At 41.6% G+C, this 22,132-nt stretch overlaps 1 protein-coding gene across 1 annotated transcript in view; it reads right to left on the bottom strand.

Moving 5' to 3' along the window:
• The window catches only part of abcc12 (ATP-binding cassette, sub-family C (CFTR/MRP), member 12), a 52,983-nt gene extending 32,800 nt beyond the window's left edge, over positions 1–20,183 (bottom strand). Inside the window, exons 1-13 of the mRNA XM_071534567.1 lie at positions 20,131–20,183; positions 16,295–16,441; positions 14,536–14,683; positions 13,592–13,828; positions 10,992–11,165; positions 8,617–8,764; positions 5,860–6,008; positions 5,545–5,652; positions 4,813–4,980; positions 4,624–4,695; positions 3,783–3,907; positions 1,887–1,959; positions 1,254–1,457 (exon numbers count right to left, since the gene is read on the bottom strand). Coding sequence (XP_071390668.1) covers positions 1,254–1,457; positions 1,887–1,959; positions 3,783–3,907; positions 4,624–4,695; positions 4,813–4,980; positions 5,545–5,652; positions 5,860–6,008; positions 8,617–8,764; positions 10,992–11,165; positions 13,592–13,828; positions 14,536–14,683; positions 16,295–16,441; positions 20,131–20,183 — 1,806 coding nt within the window. The remainder of the gene's footprint in view (positions 1–1,253; positions 1,458–1,886; positions 1,960–3,782; positions 3,908–4,623; positions 4,696–4,812; positions 4,981–5,544; positions 5,653–5,859; positions 6,009–8,616; positions 8,765–10,991; positions 11,166–13,591; positions 13,829–14,535; positions 14,684–16,294; positions 16,442–20,130) is intronic.
• Between the last annotated feature and the right edge of the window lie 1,949 nt (positions 20,184–22,132).

Genomic DNA, 22,132 nt, shown 5'->3' on the forward strand with positions numbered 1-22,132 from the left:
TCAAGGGAACAAAGGAACAAATTTCAGTAAGCCCTGTAAAATATTCCAAGTCTGAGGAGTGCAAAGCAGTCTTTCCGAGGTCCGTGGAGACACATGGAACCTGGAGCATTAGTCAATCCTGGGAGCGTGTGTGGTAGGCTCCAAAATAAATGGTAAAATAGTAATCTCCCAAGGAGGGCTTTGTAAATAAACATATACCAATGCTGGTCTCTCCTGATACAAAGGGAGGGCCAACCAACTTTTTTTTATAGAGGATGCAATGGTGGGTGCTGTAACTATCACCTGTTATAAATCTAAGAGCTGAGTGATGCTGCATCTAATGCCTTAAGCGTGGTAGCTGATGCATTTCTGTATATTATGTCCCCATAATCTGAAAAAAGGGTGATACAAAAAGCCAAGTTTCCTCCAAAATTGTTTAATTAAAGTATCAATATGTGTTTTAAAAATTTTTTTCTCATCCAACCAAATTCCAAGGTATTTATAATGGGGAACTTGTTCAATACATGTGGCAGTTAATGTGCAGAGCTGAAGAGCATTAAAATCATTTTTGTCTTGTCTGCGTTTAACACCAATTTAAGATCTAACAGTAATTTTTGCAAAGCAATAACTCTGCATAACATTGTCCTAGAGAGTAAATCTTCCACCTGCTCTCTTGACCCTGTCCCTACTTCATTTTTACCTCCGCCAAGGAGGTTATGTTTTCGGTGCCGTTTGTTTGTTTGTCTGTTTGTTTATCTGTTAGCAGGATTACGGTAAAACTACTGGCCTGATTTTCATGAAACTTCGTGGAAGGGTGTAGCATGGGCCAAGGAAGAACCCATTAAATTTTGGAGCGGATCCGGATCTGACTCACGAACAAGCAATAATAGCACGAACCTTGGCGGAGGTCTGCACTCTCCGAGTGCCCTTCCAGTTTAAGAGGGTTTTCAAACTCTGCTCTGAAAATCATTAATACATCACCTGAGATTTCTCCTGCCTTTGAAACCACTGTTGTGAAACCGCTGTTGAAGATATCACATTTGGACTGTGGGTTCCTAAGTAACTAGCCATATCCATGTAAAACTTTCTTTTTTCAGTAAGGTCCTTGAAAAAGTAGTTTCTAACCATATTAACAACTTTTTAAATGAAAACAACATTCTGGAGAAGTTTCAGTCAGGTGTCAGAGCCAACCACAGCACAGAAACTGCTCTCACCGAAATAGTGAATGATTTGAGACTTAGCACTAATGCCAGCAGGATTGTGTGTTCTCCTACCTGGAGCTGGTGAGTAACCAGTATGATGGATTTCCCCTGGAGGTCCTTCTTGATGCATTCCTCAAACATGTGTTTCCCCACGTGGGTGTCAACAGCAGACAATGGGTCGTCCAGCAGGAAGATGTCCTTGTCGGAGTAGACCGCTCTAGCCAAGCTGATCCTCTGCTTCTGCCCCCCCGACAGATTCAGCCCCCGCTCTCCTATCTGCCGACAACACAGCAAGAAGTTACTGTTACGCCCATGACCACATAGTCTGGTACATCCCAAAATCCACTTTGAGTATTTTACCAGCCACTAGATGTTTAGAATAGAATAGGATCTCTTTTTTTGGTTACCTGCCAAAGTGGCTGCTAGAGAACACTAACTTACCAGCCACAGACAAACATTTAGCAGCATTTGGCTGGTGGCTGTCATTTCCCAGCCTGGGAGAAGGATAGTAATGGTTTCTGAATTACCAAGGATGTCTTTCATTTTCAAAACGATCTTGGTATGTGTGATGCCAATTGTTTCAGAAAAGGTCTTCTACAGATATAATATTTAAAAGGAGGACTACAGCCATTTTAAGAGGATTGTTTGAAAGCATTGGAAAGGCATGTTTGGACAATTCAGTGTGACTGAGGAGAGAGTTCTTACCTCGGTTTGATCACCATAGGGGAGGATGTCCAGGTCGGCTCTGAGGCAACAAGCACTCAGAACTCTGTCATACCTGAAGAGGAACAACCCAAGACAGTTAGCAGCCTGACCATAAGGGACTGCCAAGCATACTGTACCATTCAGTAGTGCTACTTTTAGGACCTGATTGATTCCATTAAAATAAATATGCTATTATGCAATAAATATTCAAAAAGACCTGAGAAAAGTATGAAAGTAACTAAGCTAGTACGGTACTAACAAGACTAAGAGTCTAACAGCCCTGCGACGTTGAATTTGTGGAAGCGTGTTGGATTGAGGCAAATAAAACATGCTTTCAATTTTTATTTCTCAACTTTACTTGCCTTAATTTTATTATCGCCAGCCTCCAGCTGCAAGTCCTCACAGAAGCACAACTAACAGTAACTATGGTCTGTCAGACATGCTAAGGCATAATGTGGAGCAGTGGATGCTGGTCCTTAGAGGATAGGGGGGACGATCCTCCCCTTTGTTTTTTTGAGAAAGAAATAATGACATTTCTTCAACAGCACTTCCGAGCAGAATGCTAAGATAATGGTGAGGGAGGACAAGGGAGGACAATCTCCTTTCACCCTCCCCTAATTCCCCGTTGCTCCCATTATTTTTTTTTTCTTTGGCCTCCTGTAAAGTCAGATGAGAGCAAACTGACTCTCTACTTCCTATTTCGCTGGCAGAACCAAAGACAATACACAAGGAAGAGTCAACAAAATACAAGACTTGGGGATTTTTGTAGTTCTGTTTGCAGTCACTGTCAGGGTCCAGGATACATAAGATTTTCCTGTCCACTTGATGCATATGATTAGTGTGTTTTGGTCTAGCTTACTTGACATAACAACCAGTCACAGGCCCAACCCCCATCATGAATATTTATGAGAATACCAGTGTAATGAGGAGACTTGTCATATTATTGTGCAGCCCACACAGATTTAGCTCACATCAAAACCTAGTATCCATGAGTCAGCAATCTATCGTCTTGCCATCTTTGGCAGGACTGAGCTGACTTTCTGATGACAATCCTGCTGCATAAGAGAAACCTATTACCTTTTACTGTTTGGCAGCCTTGTCAGATGCTAGCTCACAGAGATAAGATAAACTTTATCCTATATAGTCAGCTGAGGGAAAGCTTTAACATGTGTCAGGTGAAATAGCCATATAAGTTAGACCAATTAAAAAGATTAGTGTGGAAAATTGCCACATCCTTTGTTTTAATGTTACATAATCTGTGATCATTGCAGTAATGATTGGCAGTGCTAATGCATTAAAGGTCCCATATTCTACATTTTCCAGTGTTTTATTTTATGTCTTGAGGTCCATTCAAAGCTGTTTGTGTGGTGTCACGTACCAAAACCACTCTCAATCCATTTTTACAGCATCTCTCTGAGCCATACCAAGAACAGGCTGTTTCTGTCGCTGTGTCTTTAAGGCTCATTAATATTAACGATCCCTCTGTTCTGATTGGTTAACCATTTCAAGAGTGAAACATGAGACACCGCAGTCCAGCAGCTACAGGTAGGGAAAACTCTCCGGTAATAAACGATGGCAACCGCTCTACCGCTTTGAAAAAAACACTTTGCTAATCTATTGTTTCTTACAAAAATGATAATGAGCTAAGTTACGGATATGGATGGTGTGGATTTAGTTTAGTTGTTGAAATCACCTGGTGTAGTCTTTGGTTATACCGAAAACCTGCATACTCTCAGCAATACCTCACAATACCTCAGAACCATCCACAGTCATCCACAAAATAAGGATTGTTGATGCTGTTGTTTCTACATTTAGCTGATGTTCTTATCTGCAGTTACTTCTTATTTATTCAGAGTGACAATGCCTGTCTGTTAGTTTATTAAAGCGGTCCATTACTTGGTCTGGTCAAAAGGTTCTCCCATCAGGATGTTGTCCTGGACGGTTCCATGGAATATCCAAGCCTGCTGGGAAACGTAGGCAAAAGTTCCATCGGCTGTGATGGAGCCCTGCTGAAGGTGCATCTAAGATACAAAAGGACAAACATCAATAACACCATCTATCACAGCAACATCTGTTCATAAGTGATTCTCAACCTTTTTCATATCAAGGACCCCTAATTTAGTCCACATTAGGGCCACAGACCCATTTGATAAGATTTTGTTTCTTGGACCCAAATCTGAGAATATTATATGTATTGTTAGATATGATTTTGTCCAGAATTCCATGACTATCTGTATTGTAGGTAGAGAGATAACAGTGAAACTATGAAAAAAACCCAACTTCTGCATTCTCTAATTGTGTTAACTTCTTGTAAATGAAATAATGCTGAAGTTTAACAATTCATCACTTTGCTCGGGACCCCCCAACATGGGGTCTGGGGACCACCAGGGGTCCTTGAGAAGTCAAGGACCCCTGGTGGTCCCCAGACCCCATGTTGAGAACCACTGAGTTAAGTCATAGAGACATGTAGTTCAGGTTTCTAGATCAATTATAAATGAGGAGCTTCATCTGTATAGCACTTTTCAAGCCACAGTAGCAAAGTGCTTTACAGAGAATAAAACAATAATAAATTATAGCCAATAAAATGCCAGACATTAATGAAAACAATGGTTTTCTGTATAAATGCGAGTTAGAAGTTATTGAGAAGCTTTAGAAGGACGTTCCAAAGCTGAGGGCTTGTAGAGATGATAGCACAGAATACAGAATACAGAACAAAGAAGATACAGGAGGAACCAACCTGTTCTAAAATGCTGGAAATCAGTGATGTTTTCCCACTGCCCACATTCCCACAGACGCCAAGCAGGTTGCCCTACAGGGAATAACACACAGGGATCATCAGTTTGCCTTTAGCCCAACCCAATTAACCCTGCTAACTCTTATGTTAGTAGTAAAGTCTTATGTCAGTGGTAAAGCCCTTAGCAGCCACCTTAGGCAAGGTGAAGGAGATGTTTCTCAGGGTTGGCAAGGCTTCCGTCTGCGCTGGCTGGTCAGCTGTTTTGGTCCAAGACAGAGTAGCGTTGTCCATCACTATGGCTGACCCGCTGTTGTTCTTCTGGATCAGGTAAGGCTCTGGATTCTGGACCAGCATTATTTTCTGAAACCATACACTTAACTCATGTTCTTTTTCAAATGAAGAGTTTAATTTCAAAGTGAGATCCCCACCATTTGAAAAGTCTGACACTTACTCTAGAGAGAATGGTGTCATGCAAGCTGGTGTTTCCTTTACATTCATTTAGCTGCAGTGCCTCCCTCCCCCCTTCCCTCCACACACACGCACCACACACACGCACACGCACGCACACACACACACACACACACACACACACACACACACACACACACACACACACACACACAGAGGAACAGGTGAAATCAATGTGATGTATTTATTAATGATTGGCCCACAGGGGGTTTGAATCATTCTTGGGGGACAGCATGTTTACTTGTGCCTTGTTTCAATAGTGGCACTATCCTTTTACAGGAGTACAGGATGTTACAGCTAAATAAGATAAGATAGCACTTTATTGAAAATAGCTGTCTGATGGAGATCATTGTTGGAAAACATCAAAACCTTTGAACCTTATTTTAACCCAGCTTATGAACGTCTGTATCAGTCTAGTCATAACTGCTAAGCAGGGTACATCAGAAGAAGATTTACCTTCAGTCGACCCACTGACACAGCAGCCTCAGCCAGGGCCCTGACACAGAGAGGCAGTACACCCAGGCAGAACCTCATGGAGTTGAAGATGGAGATGGTGGTAAAGGCCTGGTAATAACACATTGAGTAAGGCCTAAACACAACCTGACACCATACAACATGGACCAAGTTATCTTGACTAGACAAACCATCAGAATCTGCTGTCTCCATAAAGGTGGAAACTCTGATGCCTTTTAGATTTCACCAGTTATATCCACTTCAGTCATAAAGCAGAGATGTTGCATGTTGTATGCTCTTCCTTGTTGTGGTACTCACATCAGAGCTGCTGAGCGGTAAGCGCAGCAGGGTGTGTACCACGAAGGTGAAGATAGTGGCAATGGTGGGGATGATGCTGGTGATTGTGGAATTGACATTCTGGACGTAGCCGGCCTTCTCCAACACGTTCTTCTCATTCTTCCTGATGTCTAGGAGAGAGACAGATATTTGGAGAAAGGTTTTCGTCGTCGTTTTCTCCAGGTAACGCCACAGTCTTCTCCTGATGGCCACTGAGCAGCTCCACTGGAGCAGTTGGGGGTAAAGTGATTTGCTCAGGAGCACCTCCACAGTAGTTGATGAGGAAGGGAAAGTGTTACTCATTCAGTTCATCTGTCTGGCCTGCCGCTCTAACCACTAGGCTACCACCACCAGTGTTGGGGTAACGTGTTACTCAGATTACTTTTTTGTAGTAATGAGTAACTGAATGCGTTTGAATTAATATAATCAGTTATTAGTTACCTTCTCAAATTTGCATTTCATTAGTGCATATTAAAAAGAAAAACTTTAGGCTGCGGTTGGCGTGGGGCTAGCTTTCAGAACGGACACAACAATAAGCTTCAGAACTTGGAAATATTCGCATCACTTTGAACTGGTCAAAGAAAATTGTGTGTTGTGCATCAAGGAATTGAAAGCACTCGCCAATGTGTTGTGAGCGTTATCTGCTGTTAATTTTGAGACCAGATATGATCAGTTAAGGCTACCTCTGTGATCCTAGCTTACCGTTTATCAGTAGTACCCAAATAAATGAACTACCTTGCCTTTAAGCGGTTGATTGTCCCCCACCAAAGGGGGGACTATGGATCGGTCTCCATTCGTTCGTTAGTTAGTCACACTGTAATGTTGACTTTGAGCCGCTGGGGGGCGGCATTGACAATGAATGGGGACTCAGTGGTAAAGCAGGTCATACAGTTAAAGTTATCATACAATGTAGGGGACAATGAATGGGGACTCAGCGGTAAAGCAATCCAGTTAAAGTTATCATAGGTAACATAATAGTCTACACACACTACACACTTGGAGACATCAGACTGGGTTGATGTGTTGAAGAGAGAGTCAATGGAGAATTTTTGGGCAAACCTCTAACCACAAGACACTGTAGTTATTGTCCAGTTGTTGGACTGTTGTTCTGTTATTGCATCATCACTGCACTACCACTGTGCCTCAGTGTTGACTACTTATATCATATTACCACTTACCTACTGTGCAATACCATATATCACTTATCATTTAGCATTTATATTATTCATAACACTCACGCTCCTGGTGTTGTATGTTATATTGTATATTGTATTATACAACAGGTAGTTCCGACCAAGCAATCTGATTGGTCAACTAGACATTTAGAACGTGCTCAAATCAGCATGACAGCACAACTAGCCGTGCTCATCACTAAATATTACTCCGCCATATTATCATACAATATATTTAAATATAACGGTACGCTAACTCTGTTCAGCCTTGATGTTACAGACGCTCTGCCATCCATCAGCTGTGCCGGTGAGTCGGTGACACGGCGCTACTAGCTTAAAAATACATGTGACGTTCGCGGACATAGTAGCTAAATCTGTCCATGGAAAAATTATTTTTTTCAGCAGATATCTTAGTTACAACAAGATTGAGCTAGCAAGGCAGTTTTGTGTTTATATGTGTGGTATTTATTCAGTTTGGGAAATCCCGCGATCTCTAGAAAGCATTAGCTAGCTCAAGTTGGCTGGCTGACTCAACCGACTCAACAGGGACTAGAAATCGTCTCTGTTGCAGGTCGTTACTAAGGCTCCGCCTACTTGCTGGAGTAGTAAACTGGGTTCCATTACATAGGAGTCTACTGACGTGACTTGATTGTTTTCCAGTTATTAGTCAGACCCCATGTATTTCCAGGGAAACGGAGATAACACTAGCAAAAAGTTTTTTATTTTGAGAGCGAATTGCCCCACAATATGAATACATTTTGTTTATATCTTTTATTTTGTTGGTAACTGTTGTATAATCTTCAGTGATGCTTACGGACCTCGGCGCAAGCGCCTCGGTCCTGACCATCGTGCCAATAATGACGGTAACGCACACCCTCGAGTGTAATATTGCTTAATTATAAATTGTATTGTAGTGTACATTGTGTAATGTACGGAATGTATTCATTGCGTATTGTAGTTCTTATATTTTGTACTGTATTGAGTAAAAACAGGACAATTACAGTTACTACATTTCAAGATATAACTTGTAAGCCTAATTCTGAGGAGAGTAGGCAACAGAAATATATGGTCAATCTGTCCTTTCATTGTCCCATACGAAAATGCTTATACAATTTCACTCATATTTCAAGTTCACTCAGCAATCACTGACTGACCCAAGGGTGGAACTACATCACTGGTGGAGGACAACATGTTTACTATTTGCTTGTTTTTTCTTTAGACAACAGTAGATTGTGTACTATAAGAGTGAGGACATCACCATAAGACTGATTTTAAAAGTGGGTAATTTTAAGTGGGTAACTTGAAAGTGCTCTAATGAGTTACACTAATTTATTAAAGTAACAGGTTACTATTTAGGGAAAATAATGAAGCAAATAACTAGTTTGTTTCAAATGTAATCACCACACAGTAACAACTACAATATGGATATTAAAAAAAATGTCTCTCTTGAAAGCCTTTAGAAACACATAAGCTACAAACATTCAGACAGTTTGATGTTCCCATAAAATGATAAAGCTATTTGATTGGAATACACAGTCAACACCTTGCCAGCTGTGTAGCGTCATACCTGCAATCTTCTTTTCAAAGGATTCCTCCCAGGCGTACATCTTGATAAGTTTGATGCAGGTGAGAATCTCGGTCATGGTGCGGACACGGCTGTCCGTTGTCACCATGGCTTTCCACCTGAACATGTTAATGAGCTTGGCCATGGCAAACTGCCAGCAGAAAAAATGAAGCTATAGTTAATATTACTAGTAGCCATGGAAATCAAATAGTAGAGACATTAACATTAAAAAATATAGTTAATAGTACTAGCAAACTGACAGCAAAAAGATTAACATGATAAATATATTTAATTATTTTAGTAGTCATGGCAAACTGACAACAGAAAGATTAACAGGTAACACTTTACAAGTATTAGTTTATTAGTTACTGTTTTTTCAACAATCAATGGAAAGGTGCCATGGAGGGGTTACAGAGACTGACATCTGTAAAGTAGAGCTGTTCCTATTCAGACTTGACCTATTCAGTGTGTGTGCACTGAGGGTTCTAGGTGTGCCTTTGCTTGCACACAGGTTTAATCAAAATCTTGATTTCTTTGTCTTTCCCATTGATATGGTGGAAAGTCAGCCATAGACTTTTCATGTATTTCTGTTTAGGCACTGCCTTTAAATACCGCGCACTATGTATATTTTCCTAGTTCAACGATGACCTCGAAAGAGCTGGTTGTTGATTTTAGGAAGAAAGTAGGCCACCATCTTCCTCTCTCCATCAATTGTCAAGTTGTAGAGAGGGTCTCCTCTCGGTTCCTTGGGACCACTATCCACGAATCCCTATCATGGGATCTTAACACCAGTCTCATAGTCAGTAAAGCCCACCAGCGACTCCATCAGCGTCTTCCTGAGGCAGCTGAAGAAGTTCGGGGTCAGTCAGAAAGCCATGACTCACTTCTATAGATCTGCAATTGAGAGTGTGCTCACTTTTTCCATTCTTGTCTAGTACGGCCACACAACCACTCAGGACAAGACTAAGCTTGAAAAATCATTGGTTGTAGTCTTTCCTCGCTTGCATCACTTTATTCCACCAGAATAATCAGGAAGGCTAAAAATATCACCACAGATCCCTCTCATCCGGCATATTACCTCTTTAATCTCCTCCCATCAGGTAGAAGATACAGGAGCATTAAGTGTAGAACATCTCGCTTCAGGGATAGCAGCTACCTCAAAGCCATCAGGCATCTGAACTTGCACTGATTATTTCTAAATGCACTTAACCTAGCACTTTAACACAGTATGCACTTTACTATGTGCTGGATAATGTGCTGTTTTCTGGGTATTGTGCCATAAATGTAAATTCTGTGTGTTGTATATTGCTGTTTACTGTTTTACTGTGTGTATATTGTGTGCTGCTATTGCATTGTTGTTGTACGAGAGTGAACCAAGACAAATTCCGATCAACTATGTTGACATGGCAATAAATTATTGAATCTTGAATCTATTGTTCAGTGATGTCATTATAACAACAAATCAAGACTTGCCACCCCCTCCCCTCTCTCTCTACCCTCCATCCAGCGTTGGTCATACCAGTCCTGTTGTCTGTGGATTTCTAGAAGATACTGAAGGTGGGGAGTTGCAATTTTGTGTGTCTGTTTTATGTCCTCTCCTGTTACAAAAGCGATCGTTGTTGCAATAACATTGGGGTCGTAAAATGCTGTATATAGATAGAATGAATGAAACGTAATGAATATGAGGAATACCACTTCCCTGGCCCATATACGGGTTGGTGCGTTAAAATGTGAGCTGTTTGGAGGATTACATGCCTACCAATTAATGAGAAAGTCTCAAGTTATATTTTCCACAAATGTTTATGCCGATAAGCATGGCAGAAACAAGTTGCCAGACTTTTGAAAGGACCTTGGTCTGACGTTGAAGCTGCACAGAGACGTTACAGTGAAGCCACACCTGCATGCAATTCACTAAGCGCACTGCATGTTGGGATAGCTCGAGATGCGAACTAGAGGTCTTCACGGGTCTACCCGGACCCTAGGATCCGAGACCCAACCCGGCTGAGTGCCAGCCAAGGCTTTTAGGGGAGCGGCCGCCACAGGCGTGGGAGGGTACAACACCGTCACAGGACGGCTTTCAAACAACAAAACACAGGTTCGGCCCGCTCCTGTGTTTCTGAATGCAGAAATCTCTGCAGCATTTGTGCCGTGGACTGATCACTTTCACTCACTATCATCTGTTTCACTCACTACCATCAGCACTCCCTGCTGGTGTTTACTATATACTTAAAATATGTAATGATTTGTATGTAATGACTGTGTTTTTACTTTTAAGGAACCAAATTTGTGAAACCATTGTGAAGCCATCTCTTTTATAACCTTGCATGTGAATATTTATCTACTTATCTGCTGTTGGTGTACAGATACAGTGTATAGACCTGAATGGGGATGAAGACGAGGTAGATGAAGACTCCAGTCAGAGCGGTGTAGCCCAGAATGTAGCAGGCGTAGACGATACACACGATGAACAACACAGGGATGCACAGCAGGAAGCTGCCAAACACCACCGCCTCAAACATCCTGTGGCCATCGTTGGTCAGAACATTAATCATCTGGATGGAAGGAGAGAGACAGAGAGAGAAAGAGTAGCAATAATGCTACAGTAAAATTTCTTACAATGAAGTATTTTGACACTCTGTTATATTGTCTCTAATGCCTCAGCGTCAGATTATTGTGACATTCTGATAATAAAGTGGTAGGGCCATACCAAATGTGCAGAAAGTGCAATCTCACTGCTTATCTTCGGTTCTGTCTTGAAAAGCTTGAAAAAGCTCCTACACCCATTTGAAACGTCCATTTTGAATAGAACTCTATGTATTCCTACCTTAAATGAGATCAACTTTAGAGGAAAACACAGCTGGTGGCCAAAAGTGAAGAGAGTTCCTAAATCATGCCTCAAGCTTGACACTAAACCAATATAAGCTGTTTGGTAGACAGCATTTGTATTTTTCCAAGAATTCTATTATACAAGGCAATGAACACAAAAAAAATACAGAGGAAACTTCTCTTATATCTCGTTAACTGTCATTACCGGGATATAACGGATAGGGCTGCAACTAACAATTATTTTCATTGTCGATTAATCTGTCGATTATTTTCTTGATTAATCGATTAGTTGTTTGGTCTATAAAATGTCAGAAAATGGTGAAAAATGTGGATCAGTGTTTCCCAAAGCCCAAGATGACGTCCTCAAATGTTTTGTCCACAACCCAAAGATATTCAGTTTACTGTCATAGAGGAGTAAAGAAACCAGAAAATATTCACATTTAAGAAGCTGGAATCAGAGAATTTTGACTTATTTTTCTTAAAAAAAATTAAAGTGAATTGAACAACATATTAAGAGAAGCTAGAGACAGTACCTGGATTGATAAAGCAGAATACAATTTTCTGTTTTCTTACAACCCTACATTGCCATGCTTTTATCTATTTAATCCCCCTTGTAGACACATCATTTCTGGGAATGAATCTCTGTCAGAACCCGTCTCTAAGTATATAGACTTCTTCATTAAACCTTCCGTGTTCTATCTCCCCTCATTTATACAGGATACCACCCATATCCTCAACAAACTTGACAATTTAGATCAGTGGTTCTCAACTTCACCATTATATCATTTACAAGAAGTGAACACAGTTACAGAATGTAGAAGAATGACTATCAGAGTTTCACTGTTATCTTTGCCTACAACACAGATAGTCATAGAATTCTGGACAAAATCATATCTAACAATAAAAATATTCTCAGATTTGGGTCCGAGAGACAAATGGGGGACTATGGCCCTAATGTGTACTAACTTAGGGGTCCTTGATATGAAAAAGGTTGAGAATCACTGATTTAGATGATGTCACTAATTGCTACCTGGTTACAGTGCATGTAGAAGCCCTATATATGAACATAGACCACATTGAAGGCCTGCATGCACTTTCTCACTATCTAAGTCAACATCCAATAGGCAGCATGCGCCTGAGTTCCTACAAAAATGAACTGAATGGACTCTGAAGGGCAATGTCTTCCTGTTCCAAGAACTGTATCAACAAAGGAAAGGCACAGCTATGGGAGCTTGCTCTCTCTATCACCGGTGGCAGGGGGACATTTTCACGCATGACGAGGTGAAGGATGAGCTCGTTCATGAATCCCATGATGTCGTGGCCCTCGGCGGACTCAGGTACCCCGACAAAGCGCAGGCTGTAGTTCTCACAGCTTCCAGCTCTTTGAAACAGGTGAGTGTTATCTTTCTCCAGTTTTTGCAACTCGAGCCACCAGGTTCTCTATGCTGTCCTCATTACCACTGATGCGTGGCTCTTTCTTGTTTACCTGCTTAGCTAGGGTTGCAAGCTGTCCTTGGATGCCACCCAAGGTATTTTGTAGCCCCTGGATATTCGAGTCAATATGGACCATCATTTCTGTTTTGCTGTGTTGAATAGCGTTCCACAGAGTCTCTAAAGTGATAGCACCAACAGCTTCATTCATTGTTGCAACCACCCATGTGGAACCAAATGTTTGACTCAGAAGGTGAAAAAAAGCTTGTTCCCAGGCAATATAGGTTGTTAAAAAGTTACTCATGCAACTAGATTTTGAAGAAGAACAACTGAATTTACAGCTACTTGTAATTCAATTTCCCCAGAAATCCTTCTTGCTCCGTGGTTTAACAAAACTATGAGATTTGGAAATGGGATTCTCATTGCACTGAGCATTACACCTTTAACTTCTACAGTGGACCAGCTTAGTGGCTAACAGTGGCTAAGCAGCTCCCAGTGGCTAATAGTAGAAGACGGTGGTTGTACTGGTCAGTTCAGAATGTCTGACAGTAGAAGACTGTGGTGGTGCTGGGTAATGCCCAGGTGGGACTGTGTGGAATTGTATGAATGTGAAAATAGCAATGGCATGGTTCTCACCAAAACATCCCTGGGTGAATTAAGGTAACATTTTAGTTAAGTAATGGTTAAACCTTTAATATAATGTATATAATACAGTCTGTACCTCTCCCATAGACAGTCCGCTGTGCACCCGGAGAGAGATGATTTTCTGGAAGCCCAGAGTGGAGAAGGCACCCTTCACCCTGACTGCTGTGCGCAGGTTCAACGCCCACAGCAAAGAGATTAGGAAGGCCTTGCTAAGCTCTGAGCAGAATAAAGCCAAACACAGACCGACGCCGTGGGTCACTGTGGACACTTCAGGGTCATCGGTGTAGCTCAGGATCTCATAGACCAGGACAGCCTGGGGGGAGAGGCAGAGAGGCCTGGAACACTACAGCACTGAAAATACCACCGGGTAAATATTCAAACAGAATTATACCTTTAAACACTGTTTCATGACTAACAGGAGGTGTCGGTGTGTGGGGTGGGGGGCGGGGAGAATAAACACAAAGGCTACACTATAATGTTATGTCATTATGTGTTGTTGCTGACACCGGTTAGGTTGAAAAGTAGCACAAATGTGTCTTGTCCCAAACAAGAAGATGGATGTTTTGAAAGTAACACATAATTTCTAAGAGTTACTGATCAAAGTATGAGTTCAATATGTTAATGCTAACCTATCTGTTTTCTATGTTCCATATTGGAGGCACGCAGGTTTGTATCTTCTCTGACATGTGTGTCATGTGTGTTACTTCTGTGGGACCTTGTGTATTCTCCATTATGTCGTTTATTATCAGAGGGCTGCATGATGCAAAAACTATTTCCTAACAGACTAATAAACCATCATCATCGTCATCATCATCATCATCATTATCGTCGTCGTCATCATCATCATCTATAGGAACTGATCAACTACTCTTAGTTGTTGTTTAGTATCTACAAATGATCTACAATTTACAAAAATTCAATTTTAGGCATACCTGACTATCAAGAATGACTTCCAATGAGTGCAACAGCAGAATAAAATCAAAAATTCTAATGAAATTAAATGCAGAGATGATGACTCACCGGCCCCACAAACACAGCCAACATGAAGAGGACACCAACAAAGACACTCAGCAGCAGCCTGGTTCTTTGAAAGCGAAATATCACTCGAATCAAAGAGGCCTTTTCCAGCCCCACCTTTGCCACTTCCTCCTCCCAGAGTCTCTGAAGCCTTCGTAACACACACACACACAGTCAGATGGCGCTCATTTACTCCAGTTATTCCCTTAGTTCCCATAGTCAGTTCCCATCGTTATTTTAACACTATCAGACCTATCACTTTAGCATGAGAATAAAAAAACAAAAACACGTAAAGCTTGTAAATGCAATACACATGTTCTTAGTCATATGCTCATTTATGGTTCCCTCACATTTCTATAATCCCAGACTTTTCCACACCTGAATTGAATGTGTCCAATATGACTGTCAGCTATATCACTCAGTGAGATAGAGGGTCAGATCATTTTGTGTCCAGTCTTGTGCTGTGTCTTGTCTGGTGTAATTTGCGCCCTGTACCATTATCCTCTTGTATTGTCCCACATCTTTACACGCATTTCGCATAAGCAGACTTTCATTGGTTTCACACCATTATTTAAACATTCAGAAGATAATTAGCATCTCTCTCATCTTTTTCCAAGGTTGTAAATGTAGCCCAGTCTGTTGTCGAGACAGCCTACAACTAACTTTTCAAATTTGCATGTAGTATGACAGAACAATGCACCAATAGTCTGAAATCCAATACCTTCTGATCACCATTTATCATGCCATTTAGTAGAAATTATTCATAGTATAATCTAGTATTGATCTAGTAATAATCTAGTAATAAAATATCCAGCGTTTTGAAAATGTACATGTAACTGACTGGGATATATTCTTTGATTAATTCCATAATCAACTACATGGTCTTTTCTGTTTCTTTTAAATAGAATTTGGCACAAGACAGGACAGTGGGCACAAGACAGGACAGTGGGCACAAGACAGGACAGCGGGCACAAGACAGGTCACAGGGGGCACAAGACAGGACAGTGGGCACAAGACAGGACAGGGGGCACAAGACAGGACAGGGGGCACAAGACAGGTCACAGGGGGCACAAGACAGGACAGTGGGCACAAGACAGGACAGCGGGCACAAGACAGGTCACAGGGGGCACAAGACAGGTCACAGGGGGCACAAGACAGGACAGTGGGCACAAGACAGGACAGCGGGCACAAGACAGGTCACAGGGGGCACAAGACAGGACAGTGGGCACAAGACAGGACAGTGGGCACAAGACAGGACAGGGGGCACAAGACAGGACAGCGGGCACAAGACAGGTCACAGGGGGCACAAGACAGGACAGTGGGCACAAGACAGGACAGGGGGCACAAGACAGGACAGGGGGCACAAGACAGGACAGGGGGCACAAGACAGGACAGCGGGCACAAGACAGGTCACAGGGGGCACAAGACAGGACAGTGGGCACAAGACAGGACAGGGGGCACAAGACAGGACAGGGGGCACAAGGCAGGACAGCGGGCACAAGACAGGTCACAGGGGGCACAAGACAGGACAGTGGGCACAAGACAGGACAGGGGGCACAAGACAGGACAGGGGGCACAAGGCAGGACAGTGGGCACAAGACAGGACACAGGAAGCACAGGACAGAAAAGAGGAGATGCAGGACAGGACAGCACAACACGGGATGCCCTCATACTTTATAAGGTATGTTCCCCTAAAGCTACCAATATTGTTTGTTTTCAAAAGTACATTCCACCCTATCAATCAGCAGGAAGAGTCTCAGACCTTTTTCCATTGATGCTGGCTCCATCCAGGGGAGACAGGCTGAGAGAGCTGATGTTCATCTTATTCCTAAATATGGCCCACATCAAAGGAGTCATCCAGGCGAAGGTGGTGAAGGACAGGAAGCCTGCATTATCCAGAGGGTTGGACCTAGACAGGGAAACATTACCAAATATTAGCTCTTTGAAGGGAATAATATACAGCCAATAGCATAGTTAAACCAAGTTAACCCAAGTTCCCCCCAGGACTATCAAAGTATCTGTGTGTAAGCAAGTCACCTCAAAATCATTCCCCAAATGGAATTTAACTGTATCAGAACAGATCAAATATAATCCTAATGTAAAATGAGGAAAACTCTGTCTGTCTGTCTGTCTGTCTGCATCCATTTTGCTCCTCAATGGTTTGGCCAATCAATCCGAAACTGCACATGGGCATTGAGCATTGGCATAGGCAGGGACTGACAAAGCTGATTTTTCCATTTTCCCAAATTTACGCTGTTTATGCACATTTTTGGTAGGACTGAATGACTTTGAAAAAATATCTAATTGCGATTATTTTGACTGATATTGCAATTGCGATATGATTTGCGAAAGGGAATGATCATTTTTACATCATTATTCTCATTCTCATTGAAAAACGTACGAAAATTATTATGGTGTGATTTTTGTGGGAATCTGTACCAAACAAAGATGTTTTCTTAAGTCTGTAGAATATGATGTGTAGGCCAGGACATCTCTGCAGGATGACAATATTTCATTTAAAATGGTATTTTGACACACATTTCACTTTTAACAAATACTGCGCCTCCTGTGATTTGAAAATTGCAGTAGGCCATATTGCGATTTCGATCAAATTTCGATTAATTGTTCAGCCCTAATTTTTGGGAAGTCTGCGCGGAGTTGTGGCGCGCGCATCCCCGGGTATGGACTAGTATCTTATAACTATGGAATTCTGGGTCCGCCATTGAAAAGCTCTCCCAGCTACGCTTGGACAGCTGGGTAAAAAAGAACATCAGACCCTTGGGTGCTGGCTACAGTGGCGAATGGGTACAAGCTTCAGTTTTAGTGGCAGCCCCCTCCCTTTTCCAGTGTCCATATGACTGTGGTCAAGGACCCAGTCCAAGCACAAATTCTTGCAAATTCTTGGCTCCAGCCTAACCTTGTAATTGATTTTTATATCGAAAGTAAACCAAATCAAGAGGAACCAATCCATTGAGCCAATCAGATTGTGGAGTCCCTACAACCTTTTAACTAGGGTGCTGTTATGCAGCCAATTTTTACCCCTCAATGATCTGTAAGTTCTTTAATGCTGCTGCGCTCGTGACATTCATCCACCACATTTTGAATGTTTCCCCTAAAGGAAGGGGAAAAAAAGACCCCACACGGGATTCGATATCACAGACAAAATACAGCATAAGTGTGGCAGAAACAACCTGTTATAATACATCTAGGCTATCCAGGACAGGTAACTTCACTCCATATTTCAAATTAAATACATCTACACCAACATATAAACAGCCGACACAACACAAACATTTCCTTGTCTGAACAATAACTGTGACCGCACCATCATAGTTGCATCGCTTTTCCAAAAAAAAACGCGCTGCCATTTAGAGATTCATTTTGGACAAAAATGTTATTCTTCATAATTTAATGTACATTCAAGTTTTTAAGATGAATGACAAAAAAAAGATTTACTGGGCTACATTAAATTTGTCACAAAAATAACTGAACAACTGCATGATTGAAGATAGCTGTTCGATGTGGCTTGAGACTTTAACTGTGTCTGTGCAAGAATCCATCAGCGCCTCCATTTCCTTCGGAGACTCTGAGTTTTTGGTGTCTGCAGGAATATTATGTTTTTATTATATTTTATAGAGCTACTATAGAGTCCATTTTTATTGTAATGTCTGGTTCAATGCAGCAGTTCCCTTAATCCAAGACAATTTTCTCCCATGGGAGACAATAAAGTAACCTTAACCTTAACCTTAACTGTTAAGGGCTATACAAGCATGCAGCTAGTTGTAGATTGCATGGAAATTAATTTACAAGAAACCGGACAGTTTCAAGTGAGTAGCAGAGGGTTTACACTGCGACTGAGAGTGTGAGTTTCAAATTTGTAAACCCAGCATCCACACATCATCCCTCTTCCCCTGTTATCACAATCTTATCAAACCAAATCAGGTGTCTTGTGGGCCTTTTCTGCATGGGCGTAGGCAGCAGTTGGGCCATTGAGGGGGACAGATTTGTCTAGGAGGGTCCGGGGCATGCTCCCCCAGGGGATTTTTTTTTTCCAAAAACAGCCGTACAATACTCATTTCTAGTAACTTTTAAAAAGGCTATCTGAAAATAAATAAAGACTGACTCAGGTGCTAAACAAATGACTGATCCGATGTGCCTGTTGGTCACATAGGCCTGCAGCCAATCGATCTAGTTTGGCCTGTTTCTCATTAATAATAATTAGGCTATAATAATAATTTCCTCTTGGAATTACAGTGTTTATGTAGTTGTATTTTTCTTCCAACTAACTGCACTGATATTATGTGTTTGTAGTCATTTATTCTTTGTGGCGCACATGTCCTTTTTAAGAGCCAAGTGTGTATTTTCTCCAAGCCGTGCTACAACACCAGCTTTAGATTGAAAAGATGTTCATTATAAAGTACATACAAAAAGCCAGCACAGCACCTGTTGGATTACAGTAGAATAATGAGCCATACAAAACAACATTTTAGACAAGATGCAAGCCATCCAGTTTTTCAAAATTATCTAACATTACTTCCCGCAGTAACCACAGTAGCCTACATAGCTGAACTGATGGTCACCAAACTTGACTGCGTCCCTTACATATTCATAGTCATGCTGGTAACTGCCAATGTAAAGTCAGCGGGAGGAGGCAGGAGGATCTGCTGGTTTGTGTCCAAAAGGATTTTTGTGCCTCCAGAACTGTTAGTTTCAAGCTCTACTGAATCTAGATACCGAACAATGTTAATAAGACTGGAGTCAGTTTAGCTGCAAAAGAACTAATCTACATTTTAAAAATCCACACAGACGAAAACATAGTGCTGTAATAGGTAGCCTACAGGAGACGGAGGCAAATAGCCGGCCCCTAGTAACACAGAGTTCTTGCTGGAACGTCATATGGTAGCCACCTACTGAGTTATATTCCAGAGTTTCGTCGCCAGCACGTCATTTCAAACGTAGGCGGTACGTTGTCAATAGGCCTATAGGCTATTGTCTTTTTTTTAACCTTTTGTTGTTGACAATCATGATATAAGAAAACGACATAACTTTTTACATACATTGTATTCCTCCTTGGCGCAATAACATACCTTTCATTAGTGCTTGTACAGCCTCTTTTTTCTTTTCTCTCTCTGTCGGCACCCGGGACCAGTAGTATCTTGCAGTTTGATTACCATGAATTTCGCTACTCTTTGTGCTACTCTGATCCATCAAATCAAGTGAAGAGCCGTCACTCTGCTCACTACATAAATGTATTTAGCCTATTTGTTCTACACAATTAAAATCATTCCATTCTCGTTTTGGCCCTTGAATGCCTTCATCAGAATATGATTAGCCTATATTCTTTACAATCTGATGAAGACCTTTGCGGGCCGAAACGTCAGTGGAATTATTTCAACATTGCAGTAAATATATTTAGAGTAAGAGTGACACCTCTTCACTTGATCAATGCAGCTTTGTTTTGGGCTGCAAGACCCATGGATGTATTAAAGTAGGCAAGGCACACAGCAGCCTGTACAGATCAGACACGTCACCACTTAATTGAAGCCCTATTAAAGGTACTGTTTGTAAGATTCAGAAAATGCTTGTTATTAGTGACACCTGTGGCCGTTAAGGTAACTGCAGTCAGCATCCTGTTGCTCGTGCTCGCGCATGTGCCCGCACTCCGTAGGCGCGAGCGAGCATCCTGTGTATCGGTCAAAACAGTGACCATATGAACGTGATGGACAGGCGGCATCATGTTGATAGATGAGGAAGCAGTTTCTTTTTTTTTTTTTTTTTTTACTTGCATTCAAATGTCAGTCACATTTGCTGATCGCCATGGCGGCACAGAGAAAAAAGTACGACCTGAAATTCAAGCTGTCAGTTGTCAAATTTGCTGAACAAAACTCAGGAGAAGCAGCAGCAAGACATTTCTCTGTTGATCTTTTCTAAGGTAGGCTACCGTTATTTTGATACGGGGCTCTCTCTCTCTCTCCCTCTCTCTCTCTGTGCTTTAGAACGTAACCGCTGTGAAACAATCAGAAAATAACGTTTATTTCTCTGATTCACCGGCTTTCTCGCTACTACCGCTCCCTCTCTTCATTCACTTTCTAGCTCGCTCGACCATCTCTCTCTCTCTCTCTAGCTCGCTCGACCATCTCTCTCTCTCTCTCTCTAGCTCGCTCTACCATCTCTCTCTCTCTCTCTAGCTCGCTCTACCATCTCTCTCGCTCTCTCTCGGGCTATTAATTGAAGTTATATGTAGGTTAAGTATGTTTTCAGTGCTGTGTTTTTGTGAGGAGGAACTGTGACTATGTGTGAACTTTGTCGGGTGATAACGTTACATTGGCTGTATTTATAACATTATAGGTCGGCGTTAGCTTGCTAGCCAGTTTTCATATGTGAAAACAGCAATAGTTTCACCGTGAGGCTCAGCAATGTCGCTATCTGTTATCTGCAATAACGCTAACTGTTAGTGAACTACACGGAATATGTAGCGTTATATGTATTCATCATTTCCTGAATGACTGTAGTTCACCTTGCTGTGTCATTACAGCTTACCATTGTTTATTTCACCGTTACTGTAAATCAGCATTGTAGTTCACTGTACAAACGCCAGATCCATGCAGCGTAGCTAAGTTACAGCTAGCTGGCTAACCTTAACATAGCTTTGTTTACAGTTATAACGTTATTTGGCCGCCGCTGCCGCACACGGGAGAAGTTTGCCTTCAGGGCTTTCTGCCAGAAAGCCTTTCTGACAGAAATCCATGGTTATGGTTTAGGTAGGGGTTAGGGTTACCCTAAGGCTTTCTACCAGAAAGCCCTGAAGGCAAACTTGTCCCGTGTGCGCCGCTGCCTTGCATCGCTCTTGGCTAGTAGAAGGCAATCGTTATACACCTTTGCTTTGTAACGTTACATAATTTATTGTTGGCTAAAATCAACACTATTTGTCATAATAGCTACATAACTTAGTATCATGGATCACGTTAGCTGGTGAAGTGATTTGGCAAGCTAGCCAACTAACATATCCACTCAGAAAGTATTACGTTACGAGCAAGCAAGCTATAGAAGTAGTGAAGCTGAAGAGACGCCACGGGAGCGCGCATAACGTCACATCCGTTGGAATCTCCCGGAAAAAACGACCCGAGTCCTTCACATAGAATGTAGCTTTACACACTGTTACAGGCAACAGAGAAAGTCGGCTGAGGTCTCATTTTTTAAGTTACGTTACAACCCGTTCACACATTGGCAATAAAAAACGATTTATACATGTAAAAAGTTTGTAAAAGTTACATATAGGACCTTTAAGTCTATTAATTGTTGTTTGTGTTGTTTGCACTATTAAGGCCCATTCACACCTAGAACGACAGCTACAAAGATAACTACAATCTGTAACGATACACTTGCTCAAGCACTCACACTACAACAATATCATCGGTGCAGAATGTTCAGAGAAAAAATTGAACGTTTACCGCCGTGCTTTTATTTTAAAGTAAATAACGACGTAGCCGAAGGATTTGGCTTTATGAATTGCAGCAAAAGCGAGAGAAGCTGGCAGAATCAATATAATTATATAATATATAATTTTACAGCTCTTTCATGACATTACTGTGCTTTGTTT

The sequence above is a fragment of the Centroberyx affinis genome, unplaced genomic scaffold, assembly GCF_046629955.1.
Source record: "Centroberyx affinis isolate AG114_WGS23_722 - 3 ecotype Tasmania unplaced genomic scaffold, CSIRO-AGI_Caff_v1 ptg002581l_1, whole genome shotgun sequence".
Lineage (NCBI taxonomy): Eukaryota > Metazoa > Chordata > Actinopteri > Beryciformes > Berycidae > Centroberyx > Centroberyx affinis.